Source organism: Anopheles coustani, chromosome 3 (genome assembly GCF_943734705.1).
Source record: "Anopheles coustani chromosome 3, idAnoCousDA_361_x.2, whole genome shotgun sequence".
Lineage (NCBI taxonomy): Eukaryota > Metazoa > Arthropoda > Insecta > Diptera > Culicidae > Anopheles > Anopheles coustani.
The window spans coordinates 44,061,089-44,083,198 of record NC_071288.1 but is presented as its reverse complement, the minus strand read 5'-3'; the positions used below and the strand labels follow the sequence as shown (position 1 = coordinate 44,083,198).

The window sequence follows — 22,110 nt, the reverse complement described above, 5'->3', positions numbered from 1 at the left end:
TGTATAATATACCTGAGATAATCTTTAACAAGAACAAAATTTGCATACGGTACATGGTTTTGGTAAAAAATTAGTAATAAAAATGCCAGAAAAAAATGCAATTGTCATTTTAATGTATATTTCACCATTTTTTAGTTCCATTGAATATTAAAATTATCCTGCTGATCGGGATTTTCATGTTCTCTGTATATTTTTCTACTCGAGCGAATTTAAAACCAACCAATCAAGAGGACGTTAAAGGGTCGAGGTGCTTGTCATGCCAATATTCTTGGAAAAGAAAATTTGTTGATACCATTCGTTATCAGCTTTGCATGAATTTTTAAACCTAGACTGCAAACGGGCATGTTTTATTGACAATTCAAGATGATTTAACAGTAATTTTGGGGTGTTTGTTTGTTTTATTGAATAGAGAAATATATCAATGTTCAAACACAACTATATCAACAGATTGATCAGAGAAAAAATCAATTACTGTAAGTAGTGGAAAGTGAAAGCCCTCCTTCGCGCAACATGCTACACAAAGCGCAAACCTACAGATTGCTATTCAGCAAACAAACCTACAGATGAGTGAAACTTTTATCACGGACGCCGTGCTGGGAGCCCACTTTTAACCATTTTCGATAACTGACCTTCTTTGTGCCATCATCACGTCCGTGACCATTTTCACTTTCTCCGGTATACACCCGGTGTTGAAAAGAAACCCAAGGAATGCATTGCAACTCTCATTGCATTTGGTGGAGTAGGCGCCGTGGAGTGTGTTCAATTTTCAAAATCATGCTCAAGGTCAGACATTCGATCGCATCACATCGCATGCACATCATGTTCTTCCCAACCGTTGGTGAGCTATGAATAAAAAAATAACCAATATGGGAGATAAAAACAGTAACCCAGATCCTCGTGGGGATTCAATCGGTCAAATGCGGATACAGAAGTTCCAACTTTCAAAGCTGATTCTTTGTGGAAGGGTGAGAAGGAAAAGCCAATACCCCGATCAGCTGGATGCTGCAGCATAAGTGACGCATGAATGATGACGCCTAAGGCTTGCAAAAATCGACAACAGACAACGGAAAGTCCACAGCCACTCCTTGTTAGTGGCTGCTTGTCCAAAACCAATGCAATCAAGAAGCATACGTACGATCCTAAAACATAGTGCAAGTAGCTACGACCAATGGTCAGGCAATCACCTAAAGCGACATCGAGTGAGCAACCTGCGGCAGAAACGAAATGGAAGGAAGAGCAGATTTTTGCCCACGAAACGCAAGAGAAATAGAAAAACCCTTCAAACTCCAAAAACTAAGTGGTTGGTTGCGCCAGTAATTTTTCGCGTTAGCATTTTTGTACTTCACTGGAGGTCAGCGGGTCACCGCCAAAGTAGAAAAGAGCGAAAAAAAACATATACCGCCACAAAAAGTAAACATTCGGTGCCCCTCTCCCCTCAGCCCGGACGGCTGGTTCGCCCTGCGCCATCCTGCCGAACGGCACGAAACGCGAGACCGGATGAACATCGTTATCGCCGTCTTCGGCCGGTTGGCAGACTCACAAAGTCCGACCACAGTCGATTGAAAGCGAGCGCGAATCCGAGGTTTTGCAACGAAAGCATCGACTCTAAAGGTAGCCAAAATCATCATACTTTGGGCAAAAATACATCACATGAAATAAACAATGATACGCTATACCATTGACAAACTGATACCGAACCGGATGGATAATAGATTAATCTTTAATTTCCTGCATCAACATCCAAGGATAACCACATACACAATTTAATAAAACAAATTTAACATCCAATAAAAGGGATCGTTGTGTTAGGCACTTATACATGTGTCACACCCACATCTTATGCAATCAGGATAACAAACAGATTGCGCTTGTCACGTCTACCACGAAAGGAAGGATGTTTGTTTCACTGTATGTGTGTTTGTGTGAGCCAATGGGCGTTCGTGCAAATTCATTGGTTTTGGCAGAGATTACGCCTACCATCCGTGTTGATTCGATCAGCAATAACAAATAAAAACCGCCCCCCTCCCAACATTAGAGCTTGATTGAACGATTGTACTCGAAACGATTAAATTGTGTTTTGCATCCTGTCGACAGTCATAGATTGTTCATATCTCAGGCTGAGCAAACTTTCTCATTTGTTTTTAAACACATGTTGTATCGTTTATTTATATTTTAATTATTTATCAATCAAACAGGGTACAGGTACAACAAATGTATTTTTATTTTTCTGTTATGCAAAACAAAAACTCCCTAGTATCATGAGGTTTGTAAAGCATATCGATAGTTTTGTGAAAATTTCAATAATTATTACTTTATAGCCATACTATATTTTACGACTAAAGAGCAAAAAAAAGCACGGGATGATAAAATGGGACTAGTTGTCTTACCGGTGCAGATTTTTGTTCCTAGAAATCCTTTTTCCATCCAACATCCTTTTTCGCTATAATGGAATCAAATCATTCGTTCAGTACATCATTGCAGAGCGGGTCACATTATGTAAGACAGCGTCCACACGACATCGTAGCGTAGCGATTTTGACACTCATTGTTCGTTCCAATGTCAAGACGTGGTTTGCCAGAAGTTCCCGATTTATTGCGTTACGAACAAACAAAAACCTGATTGCTCGTTGTCGGTAGTCATGACAACCGTTGGAGAGCAGAAATTAGAACACCTGGAACACATCATTTCATGGTAGAACCTGTGGAACAGAACAAACTAGTGTAAAATCATCTAAATGGTCCTTGGCGGGAGCAGGGTTTCGTATTGAAACCGTGTGAAAAAAGAAAAAAATCTATGTGATTCCACTCCACGATTGAATTGGGCAAGCAATATGGGGAGCAATAAATACTACCAATCAGAACATGCAACCCGTTGGCCAGGAACTCCATATGCCAAACGCACGTGCGAACGCATGGTGGCAAACGCCTATACAAGGCTTGTCCAAGCTGTTCCTTACGAGGTGTGCTGGCGGAACCTTCGAAGAAGCGATGTGGCACTGGTATTGGCGTCCAATTGTTATAATTGACCGGTATGGCATGTAAAGATGCCGCAAAAGACTATAAATTATTGGGCTAACAAAGAAATTGAATGCAATTGAGAGACGACTCCGGGATGTTGATGTGAGAAGGTAATAATCGAAGAATAAGTTCGATAGCATATAAAACGAAATTAAAAAAAAAATGTTTTGGTGGTTCGATTTTACCATCTGTGATCAATGATTCAGTTTTTATAGTCAGAAAATACTGCTACCAGTCTTCATTGATTGGTTTACTTAAAATTAAAAAAAAAAAACCATGCTTGAAAGGGAGGCTGGGTCTTGCAACACTCCTTGTAAGAAATGTTCTCCCAAATAAAATCATAAACACTTTTCATCCTTGATTTTTAGCCTGACATTTTGCAGCACATAAAGGATATAGAAGGATACTTATATACTGATAAGTAAACGGTGTCTGTGCTGCTATCATTCATGCTCGAATCGCGACATAAGGAATAGTTCAGTTAATCGAGGTATGTTTGTATGCAAAAATAAGTTCTATGTTGGTAGTTCAGTTACAACAAAAACCGTAGCGATCTACTTATGCAATATAATGTATTTGCTAGTAATAATTCCGATGAAAAAGATGAAAGTAGAAGAATAATCAGAAAATATCGTTTTCTTATAGAAAACGAATGTAATTTCGCTGCATTTCTCCGCACCTTTCACTTTTTGGTTACTTTTCACTGGCGCATAGCGTTCAATAGATTGACCACGCGGATATATCAGCTCGTTCGGCGAGTCTGGCGTATCAAGCAACCGATGTGCACTTTGGGGATATTATGAGCCCGATGCTTAAAACTGTTTACCCGCTGGATTAAGGGGTCGCATAAGTGAACCAGACGTAGAGCATTGAGTAGGCAAAGCTGCAGCGCCCTTCCGGGGGTTTGGATATCCAGTTTGGTGTCTTGGTAGCGAATGCCCCAAACGGAAACATAAGGAATCCATTGGTAAACGCTCGCCGTTAGGAAAGGATGTCGAAGGGGCGAGACGGGCCGGCGCGGTGACGGTCATAGCAGGTTCTTTTGGGGTGTACTGTCGTGTTTAGCCTACTTTTACCGTCCTGCTGATTCCATCTGAACCACTTGACCGTTCCGCACGCACACCAACATCATTCGACCCACTGCTGACTGGTACACGCACGCACACACACACTCGGGCGTTTGCACACGTGCCAAAAGGAAGTGAAAACAAAGAAGTCGCACCTCCTCGTCGTCGTTCAAAAAGTACGTACATTAAACAACTCGCGATTGAAAGAGACGCGAGATGCCGCCCCACGGTCCAGCGATGGAAGCGCGCGCGGAAACTGCGACACGAAAGTATGCGTACAGGGAAAGCAGCTGGAAAAATTCTTACCTTTTCGATTGTGTCCGCGCTCTATTGTGCACCAGGCTAATCCAACAGATGAGCCTTGGGTGATGCTCCCCAGCGGAAATGCGGTCACTACGTATGGATTTCCACTAAGCACACTGCAGTCGATAGAAAATTCTAGCGCACACTTGCAACCCGTGGGGTCGGGCCCACTGGGACGGGACACTATTGTTATTCCGAGCGATTTCACACCACAACTTCAAACACCACAGCTATTTTTCACACCACACACAGCTGAGCTGTCGTCGAACGATTCGTGTAAAGATTCAAACGTTTCGATATTCCAACTGACCCACACTTTAGCCACTTGTTATTGAACACTCCCCGGACTGGAAACTTCGCCTAGAAGGCCAAGTTTAACTAAAATTCCTTTGCGAAAAAACAAAACTCTTTCACTGCGAATCTGATATGCTGCGCAGCTCACATCTCGTCAGCACTAGAGGCGCGCTCGTTCGTGTTCCGTGCAAAATGGATCTATCTTCTCGCTCTGACTGGCTCCGAAAACGGAGATTTTCTCACTTTGCTATCCCCAATGTATGCACATTAACGTGGCGTTTGATGGGATGGTAATCTACCATCAGTGCTGGTTTTTATTGTAGTGAAATTCACTTAAACAATACTCAACACACCAGAACAAGCGCACAAGCAAAACTCTTCCGTTCGATTCGTTCGCACTGTTTTGCGCGGAATTTTTCGATCCTTTCGATTTACTACCAACGCCACAAATTTCACCAACCGAACCTTCTTTCAGAAAGCCCTGCTAGATGGGATTCAAGTATCTGATTGAAGGAAATTTGTCCAGTTGAGGCTAATTCCAGCCGAGCTAGAAACTAAAAAACATAAATAAAACAACCGTTTCGACGCACCGTCCAATGTTGCTGTTATTATCCATCTGACAGTGCTATCGCGTCGACAGTTTTTCTTCGACTGAAAAGATAGGACCAAAGCCAAGATGTTTCAAATTTCAGGGCAAGCCAGTTTCTGCAATGAGAACCAAAGAACACATTTATCATCAAGAAAAAGAGCAATTATTTGCTTAGCAATAGTTTAATTTCATTGAAAATCCACTAATTATTGTATTAAAAATTGTGAAACAACTGGATGTAAGTATAAGTAGTATTTTGCGAAGAAAATCTCCAAATTTAATAGCACTCTACCATATTTTACAGTCTCCTTGTGCAAATCCATCTGACATCAGAATAGGTTCACAGTGGGATAAGCGATGGAAATTAAAGTTCCAAGAATCTTTAAAATCCGATGAAGATAAGGAGCAAGACCTAACAATTTCTCTGAGTTCTGAACAAAAACAAGTTCTTATTTTTTGATCATCGCTTATACTGGTATATCGCTTATACAGATTAATGAATTTTAAATTAGAAGTGCTGAATAAAATCATTCTAAATTGGTACCTGCTCCTTGTAAAGATCGGAGTGATTTGCTTCAGCAGGGATCGGTTGAAACAAGTCTAGCTCCGACGACGCATCTCTACTCGGGATTGAGTTTGTTTCTCGAAGGAAATGTTTTCTTTCTAAGTTCAAAGCTGCAAAATACGCAAAATTTGTTCAAAAAAATAAGAAATAAGTTTTCTAGTGCGATACATCGGAGCAATAAACTATGGTAAGGCTGTAGTTCTGCTGAAAAGTTACGAAAAGTGGTGGCGTTTTGTAATATTTTGCTATGTGTGTCAGCGCAGATAGCGCCAGTGTTTTCGCTGCCTTTCGGTACTGGAATGTTTTTATTTGCAAAACGCATATTATCGGTTGGGAAAGCTGATTGCATGGTTGCAGCTCAGGCTGATGAGTTAGTTTACACATACGATCGTTCTATTCATTTGCAGAACAAACTAAAGCTCAACCAAAAGGACAAGGTAAAGAAATTCATATCCCTCACACATACCGGAGAACAGACGGCCATCCGATGCCTGCAGGATAATGAGTGGAAGCTCGATCTGTCCTGTGACACCTACTTCCAAAACCCGGACCTGTACTACCGGGAGCTGGACAGGAAAAAGATCGAGCAGCTGTTCAGCCTGTACCGCGATCCGGCGGATCCGAACAAAATCAACTCGGACGGCGTAGAGCGCTTTCTGGAAGATCTGCATCTCAATCCCGAGTCGAAGCTGGTGCTCATCATCGCCTGGCGGTTCAAGGCGGAGGCACAGTGCGAGTTTTCCCGCCAGGAGTTCATCAGCGGGTTCTATGACCTCGGCGTGGACAGCATAGACAAACTGAAGGAGAAGCTTCCGCGGCTGGAGCAGGAGCTGAAGGATCCGGGACGGTTTAAAGATTTCTACCAGTTCACCTTCAACTACGCCAAAGATCCTGGCCAAAAGGGATTGGATCTCGAGATGGCCATCGCGTACTGGAACATTGTACTTAAGGATCGGTTTAAGTTTCTCGATCTTTGGTGCAAGTTTCTAGAGGTAAGTAATGAAGAGTGAAATGAGTTGAAGCCCCACTAAGACATTTTTTCATACATTCCCTTAACGCAGGAGAATCACAAACGGTCAATTCCGAAGGACACATGGAACCTACTCCTCGATTTCGCCACCTACATCGACGACAGTATGTCCAACTATGACGCTGAAGGTGCCTGGCCGGTGCTGATTGATGATTTTGTCGAGTGGTGTCTGAAGCAGAACAAGGTAACCCATCCATCCGTAATCACGTCGACGACAGGCCACGGCCATGGGGGCGGCTGCAGCACGACGCTGCCACAACATCTGCCCTCCACCTCGGCTATGATGAGTAACGTCGGGCCGGGTGTTGCGACCGCCACATCCACATCGTCGACGAGCAACCCGTACGGTGGGAGCCGATCGAGCCCGTACGGTCCGGCCGGTAGTACGGCCAATATGTACTACTAGGAAACAGCCAGACCCATGCTAGTGTCTCTCTTTCTCGTTCTCTACTTCTCTCTTTGCAATTTTTCCTGTGCTACGCATCAGAAAGACTTCATAAGTAGCTATCATCTGTCCACGATGTATGAAATGCAACGTGAGTGAAAATTCAAATAATAATTAAAAGTTTTGGCCATCCATTGGAGAGCAGATTGGAATAGAAGAGATACTCCGAAGCGTCGCTGCTTTCGCTATCCTGCAATATCCCGTTAGTTTTACTTGCCCGTTTGTTTCTTTCCAATATAGTGTTCCCAACATCCCCCTTTTTCTTCTACTGTTAACTGTCACGGCCGTGGAGATCCAACGTGGTGACTCTTTCGTAGGGCAAACTCAGCCACTCGAACGGTAGTGGACTACGGCAGCAAGAAACGATCCTCAACCCACGGATGAGATATTAGCGAAATTGAGTGAATTTTGTATTTTGAGCGCGCGTGTTTAGCTCTTGTTTTTGTTTTCAACATCTGCAAGAAACTTTGTCAGTCGAACTTTTGTGTACCGTGTTATGTTATATTGTTATTTTTCGGTTCATACTACGGCTCCCGTAGCCATATAAAATCTCGAAGGTTTAGAATAGAAAAACAAGAGAAACATACAAGCTACAAGGGAAAGGAGAGATGTGAACGTATAAAATAGCATCATTTTGAAAGTAAATTAAGGCAATATCGTAAACTTGGTAAAAGCAAAAAGGGAAGTGTTGTGAGTGAACGGCAAAATTCAACTATGTGCATCAACAAGAATATTAACCCTCTAGCAGAAGAAAAAAAAAACCATTGCAAAACAGAATGAATCACACCAATAATTAAGTTACGATTGTAAATTTAAAGGATTGTCTTGTTGTCTTATTATTTGTGTTTTTTCCGAACGCCGTTAAGGGTTACGATAAGTATAGTACTTTAAAAAAAGGCTCTAGTTTAAGAGAAAGCGAGTAGTCCAAGTACATTTTATTTCTCATTATCACACTTTGCATTCACTATCCGGACAACTGTGCGACACTCCCAACTGCGGTGCTGGTTTTGATTTGTTAAGCTAACGGAATTCTATTGAGGAGAAGGAAAACAACGCAAAGGCTCACTATATTTGGACCTTTCAGGCCATCGTGGAAGATGTGGTAAAAAAGAAGCGCAATCAATTGACAATATTGCAGTGCGTAGTGTTAAAGGTCCTATGGTCGATCGTCTTTTTTAGTAAGGAACGTGTAAAACAACCAAAAAGAGAAGCTACATATTGTTCTACTTTCTTTGGTTTAAGTTGAGCAAGGGATGTACGCTTCGGATTCTTCAGCGGCTAGGGCCGTCGTCGGGAGTAAGGCTTTGCTTACGCGTACGATACCGTGCCAGTCCCGTGCGCAAGAGTTCCCGGTTTTCAAAACTCCACGTGGCCACCGACAGCGCCGTACAGAGCGCCCCGATAAACAGGTGGCACAGGATTGATCGACCGCTGAAGTACGATTCGGAAATCTTGCATACAATTCCACATACTATCAGCACACTCAGGTACATCGGACCGGGCAAGGATTTTAGCAACGGGCTCATACCAACCGGGTGGAAGTGTTTGTTGATGTAGAAAACGCTGTACCCGATGCGGAAGCTCATGTTGCAGCAGTTGGCCAGTATGAACCCGACCGGTCCGAACCAATTCGTCAGCTGGTACGAGAGCAGCAGAAAGGTCACGGAGAAGAACGCCATGTAGTAGTTGTACGTGTCAATCTGCTTGGCGGTGTTCGTTGCGAACATGTACCCCTCGGTGATACCGTTCGGGGCGAGCAGAACGATGGCCAAGCTATGCCAGCGTAGCAGTAGCTCCGGTAGGCCACCCTCTACAAAGTCTGCCCCGCCGTACAAAAGCAGCACCGTGCCAGAGTAGCTTTGGGCGAAGACAAATGCAAGCAGTCCGATCGATGAGACGGTTTTAAGAACGTATGCGAGCACGTCGGACGTTTCCTGGACGATTTCGCGCTTCTGCTGGGCGAGGCTTGTGTCGCGTGCAATCGACTGCGTGAAGTAGAAGTAGGCGCTGTCTTCGATCGGTCGGAAGATGAACCGTGCCGCTAGGCTACCCATATTATTCACAACGTCGTACGTTGCCTGCTCGCTGAAGGTTAGCACAGGGCTGACGGACATGACGTACTTTTCTCCCTCGGTCAGCACTTGCTTCAATATACCCTGTTTGGCGAAACTCAACACAAGCGATTGAAGATCTGAGTTAAAGACGGAATTCTGGGAATAAAAATTTGGCAGTTAGTATAAATAAGAATACGGCTGAACAATGGTCTTTTACCTACCGGATTTGGTAAAACTCCTGGAAGCATTTGTTTAATGGAGGCAAACGGGAAATCTTCCATATTCTCATACTGTTGGCCATACTTTTCACGTAAGATATACTTATCGTCCACTTTTTTTAACTCATCCCGATACCGCAACAGCTTCGGTATGTAGAAATAGTAGAATGCATAGTTTCCCGCAATGATCGTACAGGCGCTCGTGATCTGTGCGATTCCGAACGCATAAATCGTTATGTCCTTATTGAGCAGCACGATCGCGATAAAGATAAACGATCGGATGAAAATATGCCCTGTGTCGAGAATAACCTTAAGCTTCACGAAGCAAAACACCTGACCGACGAAAATGGGTGCTTCGGCGGTAAGTTCTATGATGCAAGCAAACGCTATTGCGAAGCACCCAAACCGGTACTGCTCGGCGTAGATGGCATCCACCGACGAAAGCCAATTGATCCAGACATACAGACACGGGATGGCCAGCGCAAAACATACCGGTACGCTGTAAGGCAACGAAATGGTTATTAGACAATCGGTAGCAGTAGGACGGGATGGTTTATTCGTCCTTACGTGATCCATAGCTGATTAATCAGTTGTGCCCAACTACATTGCTTATTGTGGCGTGAGCTGAGTGCCGATCGTATGATCGCTTCCTTAGAGAGGAAAAGCAATGTGCTCTCGAGCAGTAACAGACGGACGTTGGTAATTCCCAACACTTCTCTGCCCACGTTCCGCACGATGAATGCATTTATCGCGAATGTGATGCATCGGCAAATAATCTGGAAAGATATACATTTTCAATAAACTATTACACAAGATGCCTATGTGGGGGCCACCGGTAACACAACACGACCTCTTGGTCTCAATACACCTCACCTGAAATATGATACTAAAGGATGCATTCTGTAAGCTGCTGGCGAGTACATTTCTTCCCATAATGGATTGAAATTCTTCGATATACAAATAACACGAAACAGATAACACACAACCAAAAACTTGTCGGCTACGGGAGGGATTGTTGTTCAAAGTGTGGTAAGGAAACGGTTACATTTTAGAAAATTCTGATAGGTTTTGAGCGTGTACAACTCGTACGAAACCACAACCTTGAGTGGAAAAAAGCGTACAGAAAATTATCGCTATGATTATTTTTGTTTACAGCGACCAGCTGTTCTTTGTCAGTGTCAATTGTTATGACGTTGGAAGTGCTGCACCATTGAGCTCATTAGCTGATGGGTTGCTCTCCACGGTTTGGAAAATGTAAACTAAATTGCTATGAACCAAATCCGTTTGATATCCAGAGATTACATTTTACGTTAAACAATTGTACTCAACGCTTTTGAATAAGAGCTAAAAATTTCAAACATCAAAATGATCGTTAAAATAAATTTGCACCTATCTAAAATGACAGCTGAATATGACGTCGCAAATGACAGCAAAGTGCAGCGAAAATTGCACAGCAAAATAAAATCCGATGCCGATACCCGGCGGGTACCTAATCGCAGATACTGATTGCACATTTCAACAGTAAAGAAGTAACAGTAAATCGCTTTGTTTTGGTGTTTTGCTGATAAGAGTTCCACTCTGCGTAGTCCAGCGATTGAGCAGTTTTACGAGCAGTTTCGCAGAGACAATTCCGCTACCAAAAGCTCACGTTGTGCCATCTGAAAAGTTTGTTGACTTTGTTGTCGTTGCGGAACAGATACTTCGCCTCCGAAAATGCCAGCAACGGTGGAAAAAATATCATCCGATTCGGATAAACACAGCAGTGATATAACCGCAGTTCTGTACCATAACGATCACGTATTTAGTGCTGGCGGAGACGGCAAAGTTAAGGTATGGTTGTGATTCCCTTGATTTAACCATAAATGGTTTGTTTTCGATGTTGCGTGGGTTACATTGGCTGCTCGATGACGAAATGGGCATGCTAAAATTAGCTTTTTATTTCGAGCATTTTGTTCTGCTTGAAATCAAAGAGACTTGACAAACTGCCAGCTTGCATATCAAAAACAAAAAGCATTTTATCCAGATACAGATACCGGTTATCTCTTTTGTTTTTGAAGATAAAAGTTTCAACATCATCTGACAAACGCCACAAGAAAATTTTACCTTTATGCTTAGTTGCCGAAAGTAAAAACAATTTCCTCACGTTGCAGGTATGGAGCAAAGATTTGCGACTGCTTAAGGAACTCACACCTCACGAAGTTTACATCTACGCGATGGCCATTGACTCAAAAGGGCGCATGTACACCAGCAGCTGCGATGGGACGATCAAATGCCTTACCGATCCGGTCAACGGCGATGAATGCAAAGAGCTGCTGAAATGCAACGATGAAATTGAATGCCTATTTGTCGATCGTAACGACAACCTGTACAGTGGCGACGATAAAGGCATCATCACCATGTGGATCGATCAGCGCATCAAGTACAAGTTTAACGTGGTGGAGCAAGTTCGTTCGATGGCCATACAGAACAACATAATCTACTCGATTCGGGACAATGATCTTACGGTGACAGAGATCATCGAAGGATCTGCGTCCGGCCGCTTTATGACCAAAGCTTCCATCCCCGGCAAGTGCCCGGTGAAACTGTGCGGTAACTGCACCGAAGATGGTGTGTACAGTAATGTGGCCATACTTACGCGCGATGGGCTCGGCATAACCATGATAAAGAATAGCCGAAAAGATCAATACCCCGTGATATGGACCAAAGAGGTAAGAAAACGGAGTCAGTCCTAGGTTGGACGATAATTCAACAACTTTTTCTTTTTAACATACAGCATGCCCATAATATGATTATTAATGCCATGAGTGCTAGTGACGAGTACCTGTACACTGCCGGCTATGGTGGTGCGTTGAAGCAGTGGTCCGGGATCGACACCCAAGAACCGAAACTTACCGGCGAGGTAGTCGTTGGTTCTGATAGCGTTTGTATTAACTCAGTGGCTGTCGGTGCCGAGAAAACTACCGTTTACGTCGGGGGCAGCGATGGACATCTGCAGTTAGTAAAATTCGTCTAATTATACGATACTACTTCCGCCTAGCAACGGGTCGCTCACTTTATGTTACAAATGATGCCTGGTGCCATCGAAATGCTTGCCTATTGCAACAATAGTTAAACCTTCGCCAAAAAAGACTTTAAACTCATAAATGAAATCAAAGATCGCTTGTGGTCCAATCGGATGCGATACGAGCGTTAATTTATAACATACCGATCGGAGCCAAAGCTCTAACTACCGCTGGAGGCAAAGGGTACCAAAGTTAAACATATTTCTGCGAAAATGTGCATGAAATAAATGCAAATTATTTGATGCAATTTTACAAAAAAACAACAAATCTTATGTTTTCTTTGTAGTGAAATACAATTTTATTTAACGGAAGGAATTGAAAATCAGCTGAATTGTTTAATTTTGTTAGAAAATCACGAAATAAATTGCATAAAATAAAACGAAACATTTAAAAGTCCCATATTATTCGACAAAACTGCATTTAAAAAAACGTTTGTTTGCAAACAAATTAAAGCACCTCGGAGTGAATATCAAGATGTATAGAGTTATCTGATCTCCAGTGTATAGAGCTTGGTAACCATTGAAGGCACTTTGTTTACGTACATTTGCATCGTGATTGTGATCTGGAATAGAAGTGTTTTTTCTAGAAAGACATTCAAGTTCAACATCGGTTTACGGTATATTTCGTGACTAGTAAAATACATCTCGGACAATTATGGAGACCATCGGGGAACATAACACGGTTTTTCCGAAACTAAACGTGGAGGAAGAGCCAGAACTGGGGGTCACAGAGATAGAGTCCATGTGCATGAATTGTCAGGAGAATGTAAGTAGTGGAGCACTAACCGGGCACTGAAAAGTGGGGTTAAAAACTTCATGTTAGTTTTAAGTTAGCTGTTTTTAATGCGTTATTTTCTTTTTCCAGGGTATGACGCGCCTTCTACTGACCGAAATTCCTTTTTACAAGCAAGTGGTAATAATGTCGTTCTCCTGTGAGCATTGCGGGTATGAAAACAACGAAATACAACCGGGTGGTGAAATCGCCCCGAAGGGCATTACCATCTGCACCAAGGTGACAACGGCGCGCGACTTGAATAGGCGCGTTGTGAAATCGGACTTTTCTTCCATACGGATAGAGGAGCTTGATTTTGAGATTCCGGCCCAATCGCAGAAGGGTGAAGTGACCACGATTGAGGGCATTATCGATCGGGTGATACGTGGGTTGGAACAGGACCAACCAGTGCGTCGAATCCAGCACCCCGAAGCGGCCGAAAAGATAGACGAATTTGTCACCAACTTGCAGGGGCTCAAGGATCTCAACAGTCCCTTCACGCTAGCACTGTCCGACATTTCCGGCAACAGTTTCATTGAGAATCCCAACGCGCCACTAAAAGATCCGGCAACGACAATTTCACACTTCAAGCGCACGAAAGAACAAAATCACCTTCTCGGTATTTTCACACACGACGAGGTTGATGAGTGTCCGGCGGACGCCGGTAGTTCACCAAAGAAGCCGAAACTTGCCGAAGTGCCGGAAGAAGTGGACAGTCTGCTGAAACCGATCAAGGAAGGTGCCTGGACGCTGGAAGAACTGCAGGGAGAGGTGCTGCAGTTTCAAACACAATGCCCAGAGTGCTCGGCCCAGTGCGAGACCAACATGAAGGTGACGAAGATACCGCACTTCAAGGAGGTGGTAATCATGGCCACGGTTTGTGACAACTGTGGATCGCGCACGAACGAAGTGAAACCAGGCGGCGGGATTGAGGAGCAGGGTGTAAAAATTGAGGTGACCGTTCGGGGAAAAATCGACTTCTCACGCGATGTCCTGAAGTCCGAATCGTGTAATCTTCTTGTACGCGAATTGGACTGTGAGGTCGGTGCCGGAGCGCTGGGTGGACGTTTCACCACGATCGAGGGTCTTTTGACGGCGATGCGGGAACAGCTGATTGAAAGCACGGGTATGTTCATGGACTCGAACGACGCGGAAACGAAGGAGCGGATGGATAAATTCTTCGGCCAGCTGGATGAGGCGATTGCCGGTAACAAACAGTTGACGATAGTGCTGGACGATCCGAGCGGTAACAGCTACGTGCAATCGTTGAACGATGACGGAACACCCGATACGGCTTTGCGGATAATTCGCTACCATCGTTCGTACGAGCAGAATGAAGAGATGGGTCTGAACGATATGAAAACAGAAAACTACGGCGAGGAAGCGATGGAAGAGGGAGCAGGAGATAATTAATAAGATGAGACAAATATAAGGCATACGCCCGGATAACCCGCTTACATTTCTGGCTTGTTTGTCCTCTGAAAGAATGTTTTATTTTTCAGGCTGAGCTCCTTGTGCGTTCTGATTTTCTGATTCCTCCCGGATGACCGTTTCACCGTCAAGCTTTTTCAGCGACAGTAAACGTTTGCTTGCCTCCGCCCGCCAAATGCTCTCTTCCATTGACTCGACCAGAGGATTCCCGGCAAACAGCAGATCTTCTAGCACGGGCAGATCGGCGAGCCGGTTAAACTCCACCCAATCCTTGACCAGGTTGTTGCTCATGTAGAGAACCTTCAGCCTTTTCAGCACACTGATGCCTTTTAGCTTTTCCACCAAATTGTAGCTGATCCAGAGTTCTTCCAGTGTGTCGCTTACACCTTCCAGACCGGATATTGCCTTGATGTAGTTGCGTCCTAGTGATAGAACGCGAAGGTTTTTCATACCACTCAATCCGTAAATTTTATCAATCATGTTCGTCGAAAGAGACAATTTCCTAAAGTAGTGGGAAGGAATCACACTTAAACATTTGTTAATTCGAAAAACCATTCAATGGCCCTCGATACTCACTGGCATGCGGTAAGGGTCGAAAAGGTGGTATCCATTTTCTCAATCGGAGGCCACTGGAAGCATAGATCTATTTCTTTTTCATCGCACGAATTAGTTTTAGTACGATCTTCTAGCCGTTTTAAGGCTTCCTTGATGGTCGTAGCTTTTGCTATAGCCATTGTGAATATTTGGTTGTTAACTTAACTTAACTTCAACTAGTCGAAAAACACAAGTAGATACAGAAAAAATGTAATGTGTTAAACTAATATGGAAGAAAAACATCGTTGGTGTATTGCCATAGTAACGTTTAAAATAATATGTGTGTCGTAGTATAATAAACCCACCATCCCCCCTGGTAGTTTTGTTGATTTCGTTACCCCTCGAAACGTTTAAAAAGTTAAGGAAAAAAAAGTTATATTGCGACCGTGACAGGACTCGAACCTGCAATCTTCGGATCCGAAGTCCGACGCCTTCTCCATTAGGCCACACGGCCGTTTTTGGTGGGAGGGTCCAAAGCGTGTACATATTCAGCAAGTTTTTTTTTCCTTTTTGATAATCGACTGGAATTCCATCAACTGGAGAAAATTTGTTCTTGAATCTAACATAGAGTACCGTTTGTTTATTTTAAAACTATTTATTAAATTGTATAGTTTTGACAATTAATCATGACATCGAATCTTTACTCTTCAACACACATGTTATTCATTCATCGGATTTGCGAGCTCCGGACAATCTGCTCCTTCAAGACAAGGATACTGTTACGCTGCTCCGGTGGCAATAGATTGATCTGTTCATCTGATAGTTGTAAAACTTGCATGATGAGTGCAGCCTTCTCCTGATCTGTAGCATCACTAGACAATGGATCCAGATTCAGTCCCGACGACGCAGCAGACAGTGATGCCGCACTAGGTTGCGGTATTTGGGGCCTACCACCGGACGGCTGTGCTTGGTTTGCATTAGCTCCGAAGTGGCCACCGGCGTTGTTCATCAAGCGTGGATCTTTGCCCATACGGGGGTCAACTGGACGTTGACGGGGATCGGTTGGAAATGATGGTGCGTTCTGTGGCAGCTGAGGAGGCCGTTGGGCGGGTTGACCGCCAGCGAAACGATTTCGTAGATCAAAATCGTTATTGCCCGGTGCTGCTGCCTGTCGGCCAAGTCGTGGATCAACATTCGGGCGAAAATTGTCGACGTTCCCATTAGCACCGTGCAAGGGCATAAATTGTCCCGCATTTCCAGCCATTCCTGCAGGTTGCTGCGCTGGCGGGAACGATTCGCCAAAATTGGGATTTGAGGGTGTTTTGTGAAGGAACGAATATGCAGCCGCTGGATCGATTGCCTTCGTTAATACCTGCACTTGCAGCAATGCGTACGCTAGTTGAGGATTTTGCATCAGCATGTGGCGTGCCTCGAATGGGTTAGATTGCACCAGTTGCTTCATCTGCACCATCATCTCGTGAAGACGTTCGGGCGGTAGACTGGCGACATGTTTCGTTATGATTTCCGGCGCATGATGTGGAGGGCAATGCTCACCGTACGGACTTTCCGCACGCGTCACGTGCAAGAGTGCAGCCATTTCCATGCGCGATTTTTCCGTGCAAGCGTTGTCCACTCGAAGCGGGCGGCCACCGAATACGTATCCGTTCAAGTTTCGCATTGCACTGAGGGCCGTCTCCTTGTCCTTGTACTCACAGAATCCATAGCCCTTCGGTTTACCGGACTCCCGATCGTACACTAATCTGCGGGGATAACAAAAAGTAAATCTATGTGCCATTACATAGGGTAATGCTTCAACTTACTTCATCGACAGCACCAATCCAACCTCGCAGAAAATTTCTTTCAATGCATCCTCGGTAGCATCGTACGGAATGTTACCGACAAACACCGACCGCATGGATTTGTCCATAATACCGGCGTCATGGTTTCTATCACCCATATTGCCAAAAAGTACCTTGCTCTAGAATCGATTTAATTGATAAATTTGTACAGCTAGTTTACAACCACTTTGTAAAAATACAATTAAAAACACCGCGCATCAGATGCAACCAAACATGAAGTTTGACGTCGGGAAATTGAAGTGCCGAAGGCAACAATATAAACGTAGATTGATACGTTAAGGTTAGTATAGTCAAGATAATATTTCAACCTATTCGCCATCAACCTTGGGGATGCACAAAAAGGACATTTAAAAATTGTGTGTAACTATGGGCTATTGCACTTTTTTACATTCTTGATTGTTAGATGCAATCACTATTAACTAGAATCGAACGCTTTAATTAAATTCTAAACAAATCTCAACTATTTTTCATGTTAAGGATCCCTTTGCTATGCGCGTAAGCACGTGTAAGCTAGCGACAGGGCACAAAAGTAAATTTTTTTTACTATTGAATCATTGGGATGTTTCTGAACAGGTTGTCCAGCGGTTGAATATATTGAAAAACTCGACCGATCTTGGCAAGCAACTCATATCGAGCGCAATGGTGTAGATCAGTGGTCTCCAAACTTTTTTTAACGCGGGCCCCATTGGGTAGAATAACCGTAGCGTTAGGCCACATTAACCCAAGGAGGAAAGGTTCTCGCGGGCCGTAGTTTGGAGACCCCTGGTGTAGATGATTGTGCCGCAACTTCGAAGTCTACCATCAGATCTAGTTCAGATAGTAAATTTTTTAGCTGGCTAATGGTTTCGATCGTAAGTTAAAATTTACGGGAAAATTTATTGAAGAATCGTATCATTTCGTTGTACATGCTTGAACTGTAATTGCTTTTTGAAATTTAAAACTTACTTCCTATGATTGACCCACCTCATTTATGAAATTTTAGGTTCATAACTCTACTTTTAAAATGTCTCAACTCGTTTAATGTTGATGTACTTAAATAATAAAATTAAGTTTCGATTATAAAGTGAAGTTTTATGTAACGTGATTAAAATTTGAAAGGAATTTTTCCGATAACATTGTAAAAAAATATAAATTAAGTGTTTTTGAATTGATCCTACCTTCGCGGCCCGTGTTTCTAACAACATAATTCAAATATATCTAACAGTATGAATGATCCACTTTGCACTTTTCTTCAAACCATCGCGACATAAGCTGGTTACTGGCCGTGAGACTATCGTAATCTAACTTATGTTGATCAGCTTTTGGCACTGGGAAAATTCGCTTCATATCACCCCGGTTCATGTGCTCTCGATAGGCTCGGTGTATATCGGCCACTCTATTCTCTTCAAGACACGTGGTGCACAGCTGGCACTCTACTGGCGCACACGATTCCATGCATGGCAGCTCCGAGCACTGATTGGCATTGACAGCTATATTTTTCACTGACGAAACCATCGCCTCTGTTTCCACCGCTCGTTTGCGGAAGGAATCACGCCGAATGCTCGATCCTACGCCGACCAACTGGAAGAGGTTGTAAATCACCTGCTCGTACAGTAAACGATTCGGCTTGAAATGAGCCGAAGATAGATTGGGGCTCATGTTAGCCTCCATAAGGAATACTTTTAGCTGTTTATCTACTACCAAATCAAAACGCATCATTTCAAAAAAGTTTTTCCGATTGGCGTACCGTGGTAGGAGGGCAGCAAGAAGTGGCTCTTTTTTTAGTATCAGCGTCCGTATGGCATCTTCAACCTGCTGCCAAATTACATCGGGCTCTTGCCCTGTACTTCTAACATATGCGTCAAATGAATCCTTCATACCGAAACCAAACTTTTCATAGTACTGCTTCAAAGAAGGCACTTCCCACGTGGGTAAATAATCATCTCCCACGATGTATTTATCCACATTGGAAGCATTGAATGGATAGTACGGCACAGGGCAATAGCGAAATAGTACATCCCCCTTGTAGATATAAACTCGCAAGGGGTCTATCGATGTAATGACGGTATAGACACCGATATCGAACTTGTAACCATCGACCAGCAAAGGATCATCGATAAATTCCTGGATGAACGTATCGTTGCTGTTGAAATCAATTTCTTCGGTCTCTTTTATCTGAATATGGCGGTGCTGGTTGTTCTTTTGAACAAACTTTTTCCCCGGATTGGCGGTGGCGTACTCGCGGAACAGGGACGCTCCAGCGGGGAGCTTAAAGGCAGCAGGAATGTACGGTAGGCGGGTGGTAGATAGGTCCACCTTGTTTGTGATGTAGCCCGAACCAGGGAAGTGGTTTACTAGCTGATGCGGTTTCATACGTTGGAGGTTTATCTGACGAAAAGGATAATCGTGCGCCCACAGTAAATCCCATTCGTTGCTATCGTTCGTTGTTTGTTCGATGCCGAGCCGCTGCAAAACATTGTGTACGTGCAACAGATGTCCTCCGGTGGGGTTTCGTCCGTAAATCCAATACTTTGGGCGTGGTTCGTTGGAAAACACTTCCTTTTCCACAATGCGTACGTTCGGCTTACACGGTTGCGCGGGAAACTCCAGACGTAGGAAGGATTTTAAAGATTCTTTCGGAAGACACTGCACAAGCGTTACTGCGGTGATAGTTACGGCCATGAACAGGATCTGGCCGGACTTGGTTCGCAAATCGAAAAAGCTTCCACCATCATCAGTGTGCGTGGGTTGCTTGTCGGCATTTGGAACTGGGCGAACCTTTTCACCAGACTTGGCACGCTCGTCGGGCTGCAAAGAAAGACACTTGATTAGTAGTTTGCTCTCGTAATTATCCGATGACCTACCTTTTTGTTATTGTCCTCCTTTCTTTTATCGGGCATGATCGATTCACCGTGCACAGAACAGTAACAATCCTATCATGCACAAACGCTTGACTGGCCAGTTGTAAAGAAAATGTTGTCGTTTAAATAACCGAAACTTTCTAATGTGATTCGTTACTTAACATTCTTTAGCAAAACCAGGTTTTGGGTTCGTCGCTTAACTCGAAGAACAACAAATGAAATCACAAAATATCCCATTCAAGATACATAGACCCAAGGTTGAGAACGGTGTGAAATTGACATTTATTGAAATTGCAAACAGCTGAGTTTTGTTATTGTTTATTGTCAGAAGATTCCACACGTGCGGTTTGTTTACATTGTTTGCCGGTTGAGAGGAGTTTCACGGTGCGTTTGTTGCGAAATAATACATTTTATTCTTGGTAAAATGTTTTACATAATTGGTCTCGGCCTAGGAGATCCGGAGGACATCACGGTGAAAGGTTTAAATATCATCAAACAATGTGCACGTGTTTACCTGGAGTCTTACACATCAATACTGTCCTGCGGTCAGGAAAAACTGGTGCGTCTAAACAACCAATCTATGTACACAAGTTGATGTTTAATTTCAAAGATGATTTGTTTTGTAGGAAGAATTTTACGGTAGAAAATTAATACTGGCCGATCGAGAGATGGTGGAACAACGTGCCGATGAAATACTGCAAGGTTCCGAGAACGAGTCCATTGCCTTTCTGGTGGTTGGCGATCCGTTTGGTGCAACAACGCACACCGATCTGTTGCTGCGGGCGAAAGAAAAAGGCATTAACACGTCCGTCGTGCACAACGCTTCCATCATGAACGCGGTTGGATGTTGTGGGCTTCAACTGTACCACTTCGGGGAAACGGTTTCCATCCCGTACTGGGATGACAACTGGAAACCGGACAGCTTCTACGAGAAGATTGCTGCCAACCTGCAGCACGGTCTGCACACGCTGTGCCTTTTAGACATCAAAGTGAAAGAACCCACTCTAGAGTCGCTGATGAAGAAAAAACGGGAATATATGCCGCCTCGGTTTATGTCGGTAAGCGAAGCTGCTGATCAATTGCTGGCAATAGTTGCAAACAAGAATGAACCAGAAGAAGGACACGGGTTGAGCGAAAAGTCCTTGGTGGTCGGACTGGCACGGGTAGGTCATGAAAGTCAGAAAATTTTAGCCTGTTCACTGAAAGATATGAAGGACGTTGACCTAGGACCGCCCCTACACTCATTAATCATCCCCAACGGACGTCTGCATCCGTTGGAGACAGAATTTCTTCAGCAGTTCGCTGAACTAGACCTACAAAAATCATAGGTTAGCCATCGCAGCGCTAACACACGCGATGGAAATGGTCACACCAAAATTTCCTTTTCCGATTTTTTGATGGAATAAAGTTTATGTATATTTTTTGTCATGCAAATATCTAAATGAGTCAGACAAAATAATCCAATCCGTGGTGGCGTGATGGTGTTAATGGCACAACAGTTCCGTTCGTCGTGAAAAGAACAAATGCGTTGGAAAGAACTTTTAAATCATATTCTAGTCTAGATTTTATCGTCGATTGACGCTAACCTCTCTTGGCTAGGCATCTTACCATTGGACACAACGCGTGGCCCAAGGTTCAAGGGCAACGCGAGTCGCGAGTTCACCGTCTTCAGTGTCGTGCTCCGGTTTGTGGCATGTTGAAAGCGCTGTATAATTTGAAACCATCGCCTTAGTTCATCGACTTTTGATTAGCGTGCGCTGGCGGATATTTTGTCCTTGAAATCCTTCCAAAGTCGCACAGGGCAATAAATGCGTCTAGAGAATCGCGGGGAGTCTCGGTGGGGGGCGATTATAGGAAAAAAGAAAATCCTCTTCTCAGCACTACCATACTTTCCTATTTGAAAATAGTTAATTATTTGATAATATAATTGATAAACATGATTGAAAAAAATAGAATTTGTGTTGAAGAATGCACAGATATATTTGCCATATATTTTCCCCCCTAAGACAACCATGGCCCTCTGTGGTGTTA

The 22,110-nt window shown here is 43.7% G+C and overlaps 8 protein-coding genes and 1 non-coding gene across 10 annotated transcripts; 4 read left to right on the top strand and 5 right to left on the bottom strand.

Annotated features, from left to right (window-relative positions):
• The first annotated feature begins 5,904 nt into the window (after positions 1-5,904).
• LOC131272589 (DCN1-like protein 1) lies at positions 5,905-8,221 on the top strand. The gene is made up of 3 exons (XM_058274393.1): positions 5,905-6,022; positions 6,243-6,827; positions 6,897-8,221. Exons 1-3 carry the CDS (start codon positions 6,020-6,022, stop codon positions 7,269-7,271), a joined length of 963 nt encoding a protein of 320 aa, XP_058130376.1. The 5' UTR covers positions 5,905-6,019; the 3' UTR covers positions 7,272-8,221.
• Positions 8,222-8,415: 194 nt separating this feature from the next.
• Positions 8,416-10,674, bottom strand: LOC131272588 (protein RFT1 homolog). Its single transcript, XM_058274391.1, has 4 exons — positions 10,456-10,674; positions 10,150-10,358; positions 9,586-10,081; positions 8,416-9,520 (listed from the first exon to the last, which is right to left on the bottom strand). The coding sequence occupies exons 1-4, from the start codon at positions 10,513-10,515 to the stop codon at positions 8,582-8,584; spliced, it is 1,704 nt and encodes a 567-aa protein (XP_058130374.1). The 5' UTR covers positions 10,516-10,674; the 3' UTR covers positions 8,416-8,581.
• Positions 10,675-11,065: 391 nt separating this feature from the next.
• Positions 11,066-13,012, top strand: LOC131272792 (uncharacterized). Its single transcript, XM_058274648.1, has 3 exons — positions 11,066-11,412; positions 11,733-12,290; positions 12,356-13,012. The coding sequence occupies exons 1-3, from the start codon at positions 11,296-11,298 to the stop codon at positions 12,593-12,595; spliced, it is 915 nt and encodes a 304-aa protein (XP_058130631.1). The 5' UTR covers positions 11,066-11,295; the 3' UTR covers positions 12,596-13,012.
• A 179-nt stretch (positions 13,013-13,191) lies between these two features.
• On the top strand, positions 13,192-14,872 carry LOC131272353 (zinc finger protein ZPR1). Of its 2 annotated transcripts, XM_058274064.1 has the most exons (3): positions 13,192-13,409; positions 13,509-14,062; positions 14,132-14,872. In XM_058274064.1, exons 1-3 carry the CDS (start codon positions 13,299-13,301, stop codon positions 14,826-14,828), a joined length of 1,362 nt encoding a protein of 453 aa, XP_058130047.1. In that variant the 5' UTR covers positions 13,192-13,298; the 3' UTR covers positions 14,829-14,872. The 2 variants fall into 2 exon arrangements, with proteins under 2 accessions (XP_058130047.1, XP_058130046.1); XM_058274063.1 differs by having other exon boundaries at positions 13,509-14,872.
• A 34-nt stretch (positions 14,873-14,906) lies between these two features.
• LOC131259020 (dynein axonemal light chain 1-like) lies at positions 14,907-15,580 on the bottom strand. Its single transcript, XM_058260430.1, has 2 exons — positions 15,423-15,580; positions 14,907-15,348 (listed from the first exon to the last, which is right to left on the bottom strand). Exons 1-2 carry the CDS (start codon positions 15,578-15,580, stop codon positions 14,907-14,909), a joined length of 600 nt encoding a protein of 199 aa, XP_058116413.1.
• Positions 15,581-15,821: 241 nt separating this feature from the next.
• On the bottom strand, positions 15,822-15,894 carry Trnar-ucg (transfer RNA arginine (anticodon UCG)). The gene has a single exon. It is a non-coding gene; the product is annotated as a tRNA-Arg (tRNA).
• Positions 15,895-16,015: 121 nt separating this feature from the next.
• Positions 16,016-17,460, bottom strand: LOC131272494 (cleavage stimulation factor subunit 2-like). Its single transcript, XM_058274242.1, has 2 exons — positions 17,201-17,460; positions 16,016-17,140 (listed from the first exon to the last, which is right to left on the bottom strand). Exons 1-2 carry the CDS (start codon positions 17,335-17,337, stop codon positions 16,108-16,110), a joined length of 1,170 nt encoding a protein of 389 aa, XP_058130225.1. The 5' UTR covers positions 17,338-17,460; the 3' UTR covers positions 16,016-16,107.
• A 976-nt stretch (positions 17,461-18,436) lies between these two features.
• Positions 18,437-20,118, bottom strand: LOC131261831 (probable tubulin polyglutamylase ttll-15). The gene is made up of 2 exons (XM_058263672.1): positions 20,083-20,118; positions 18,437-20,026 (listed from the first exon to the last, which is right to left on the bottom strand). Exons 1-2 carry the CDS (start codon positions 20,116-20,118, stop codon positions 18,437-18,439), a joined length of 1,626 nt encoding a protein of 541 aa, XP_058119655.1.
• A 324-nt stretch (positions 20,119-20,442) lies between these two features.
• LOC131272818 (diphthine methyl ester synthase) lies at positions 20,443-21,531 on the top strand. The gene is made up of 2 exons (XM_058274680.1): positions 20,443-20,638; positions 20,706-21,531. The coding sequence occupies exons 1-2, from the start codon at positions 20,504-20,506 to the stop codon at positions 21,405-21,407; spliced, it is 837 nt and encodes a 278-aa protein (XP_058130663.1). The 5' UTR covers positions 20,443-20,503; the 3' UTR covers positions 21,408-21,531.
• The last annotated feature ends 579 nt before the right edge of the window (positions 21,532-22,110 follow it).

Bases quoted from the DNA above. Each gene is read 5' to 3' on its own strand.
- LOC131272818 (XM_058274680.1), top strand. From the start codon at position 20,504: ATGTTTTACATAATTGGTCTCGGCCTAGGAGATCCGGAGGACATCACG. The intron at 20,639-20,705 runs GTGCGTCTAAAC...TTTGTTTTGTAG, and splicing joins CCTGCGGTCAGGAAAAACTG to GAAGAATTTTACGGTAGAAA.
- LOC131272589 (XM_058274393.1), top strand. The intron at 6,828-6,896 runs GTAAGTAATGAA...CCCTTAACGCAG, and splicing joins TTTGGTGCAAGTTTCTAGAG to GAGAATCACAAACGGTCAAT.
- LOC131272588 (XM_058274391.1), bottom strand. From the start codon at position 10,515: ATGGGAAGAAATGTACTCGCCAGCAGCTTACAGAATGCATCCTTTAGT. The intron at 10,359-10,455 runs GTGAGGTGTATT...ATATCTTTCCAG, and splicing joins CCTTTAGTATCATATTTCAG to ATTATTTGCCGATGCATCAC. The intron at 9,521-9,585 runs GTAGGTAAAAGA...TTTTATTCCCAG, and splicing joins CAGGAGTTTTACCAAATCCG to AATTCCGTCTTTAACTCAGA.
- LOC131259020 (XM_058260430.1), bottom strand. From the start codon at position 15,580: ATGGCTATAGCAAAAGCTACGACCATCAAGGAAGCCTTAAAACGGCTA. The intron at 15,349-15,422 runs GTGAGTATCGAG...CCACTACTTTAG, and splicing joins TCGACCCTTACCGCATGCCA to GAAATTGTCTCTTTCGACGA.
- LOC131261831 (XM_058263672.1), bottom strand. From the start codon at position 20,118: ATGCCCGATAAAAGAAAGGAGGACAATAACAAAAAG. The intron at 20,027-20,082 runs GTAGGTCATCGG...CTTTCTTTGCAG, and splicing joins AGGAGGACAATAACAAAAAG to CCCGACGAGCGTGCCAAGTC.
- LOC131272792 (XM_058274648.1), top strand. From the start codon at position 11,296: ATGCCAGCAACGGTGGAAAAAATATCATCCGATTCGGATAAACACAGC. The intron at 11,413-11,732 runs GTATGGTTGTGA...CTCACGTTGCAG, and splicing joins GCGGAGACGGCAAAGTTAAG to GTATGGAGCAAAGATTTGCG. The intron at 12,291-12,355 runs GTAAGAAAACGG...TTTAACATACAG, and splicing joins CCGTGATATGGACCAAAGAG to CATGCCCATAATATGATTAT.
- LOC131272353 (XM_058274063.1), top strand. From the start codon at position 13,299: ATGGAGACCATCGGGGAACATAACACGGTTTTTCCGAAACTAAACGTG. The intron at 13,410-13,508 runs GTAAGTAGTGGA...TTCTTTTTCCAG, and splicing joins GCATGAATTGTCAGGAGAAT to GGTATGACGCGCCTTCTACT.
- LOC131272494 (XM_058274242.1), bottom strand. From the start codon at position 17,337: ATGGGTGATAGAAACCATGACGCCGGTATTATGGACAAATCCATGCGG. The intron at 17,141-17,200 runs GTAAGTTGAAGC...TTATCCCCGCAG, and splicing joins GGATTGGTGCTGTCGATGAA to ATTAGTGTACGATCGGGAGT.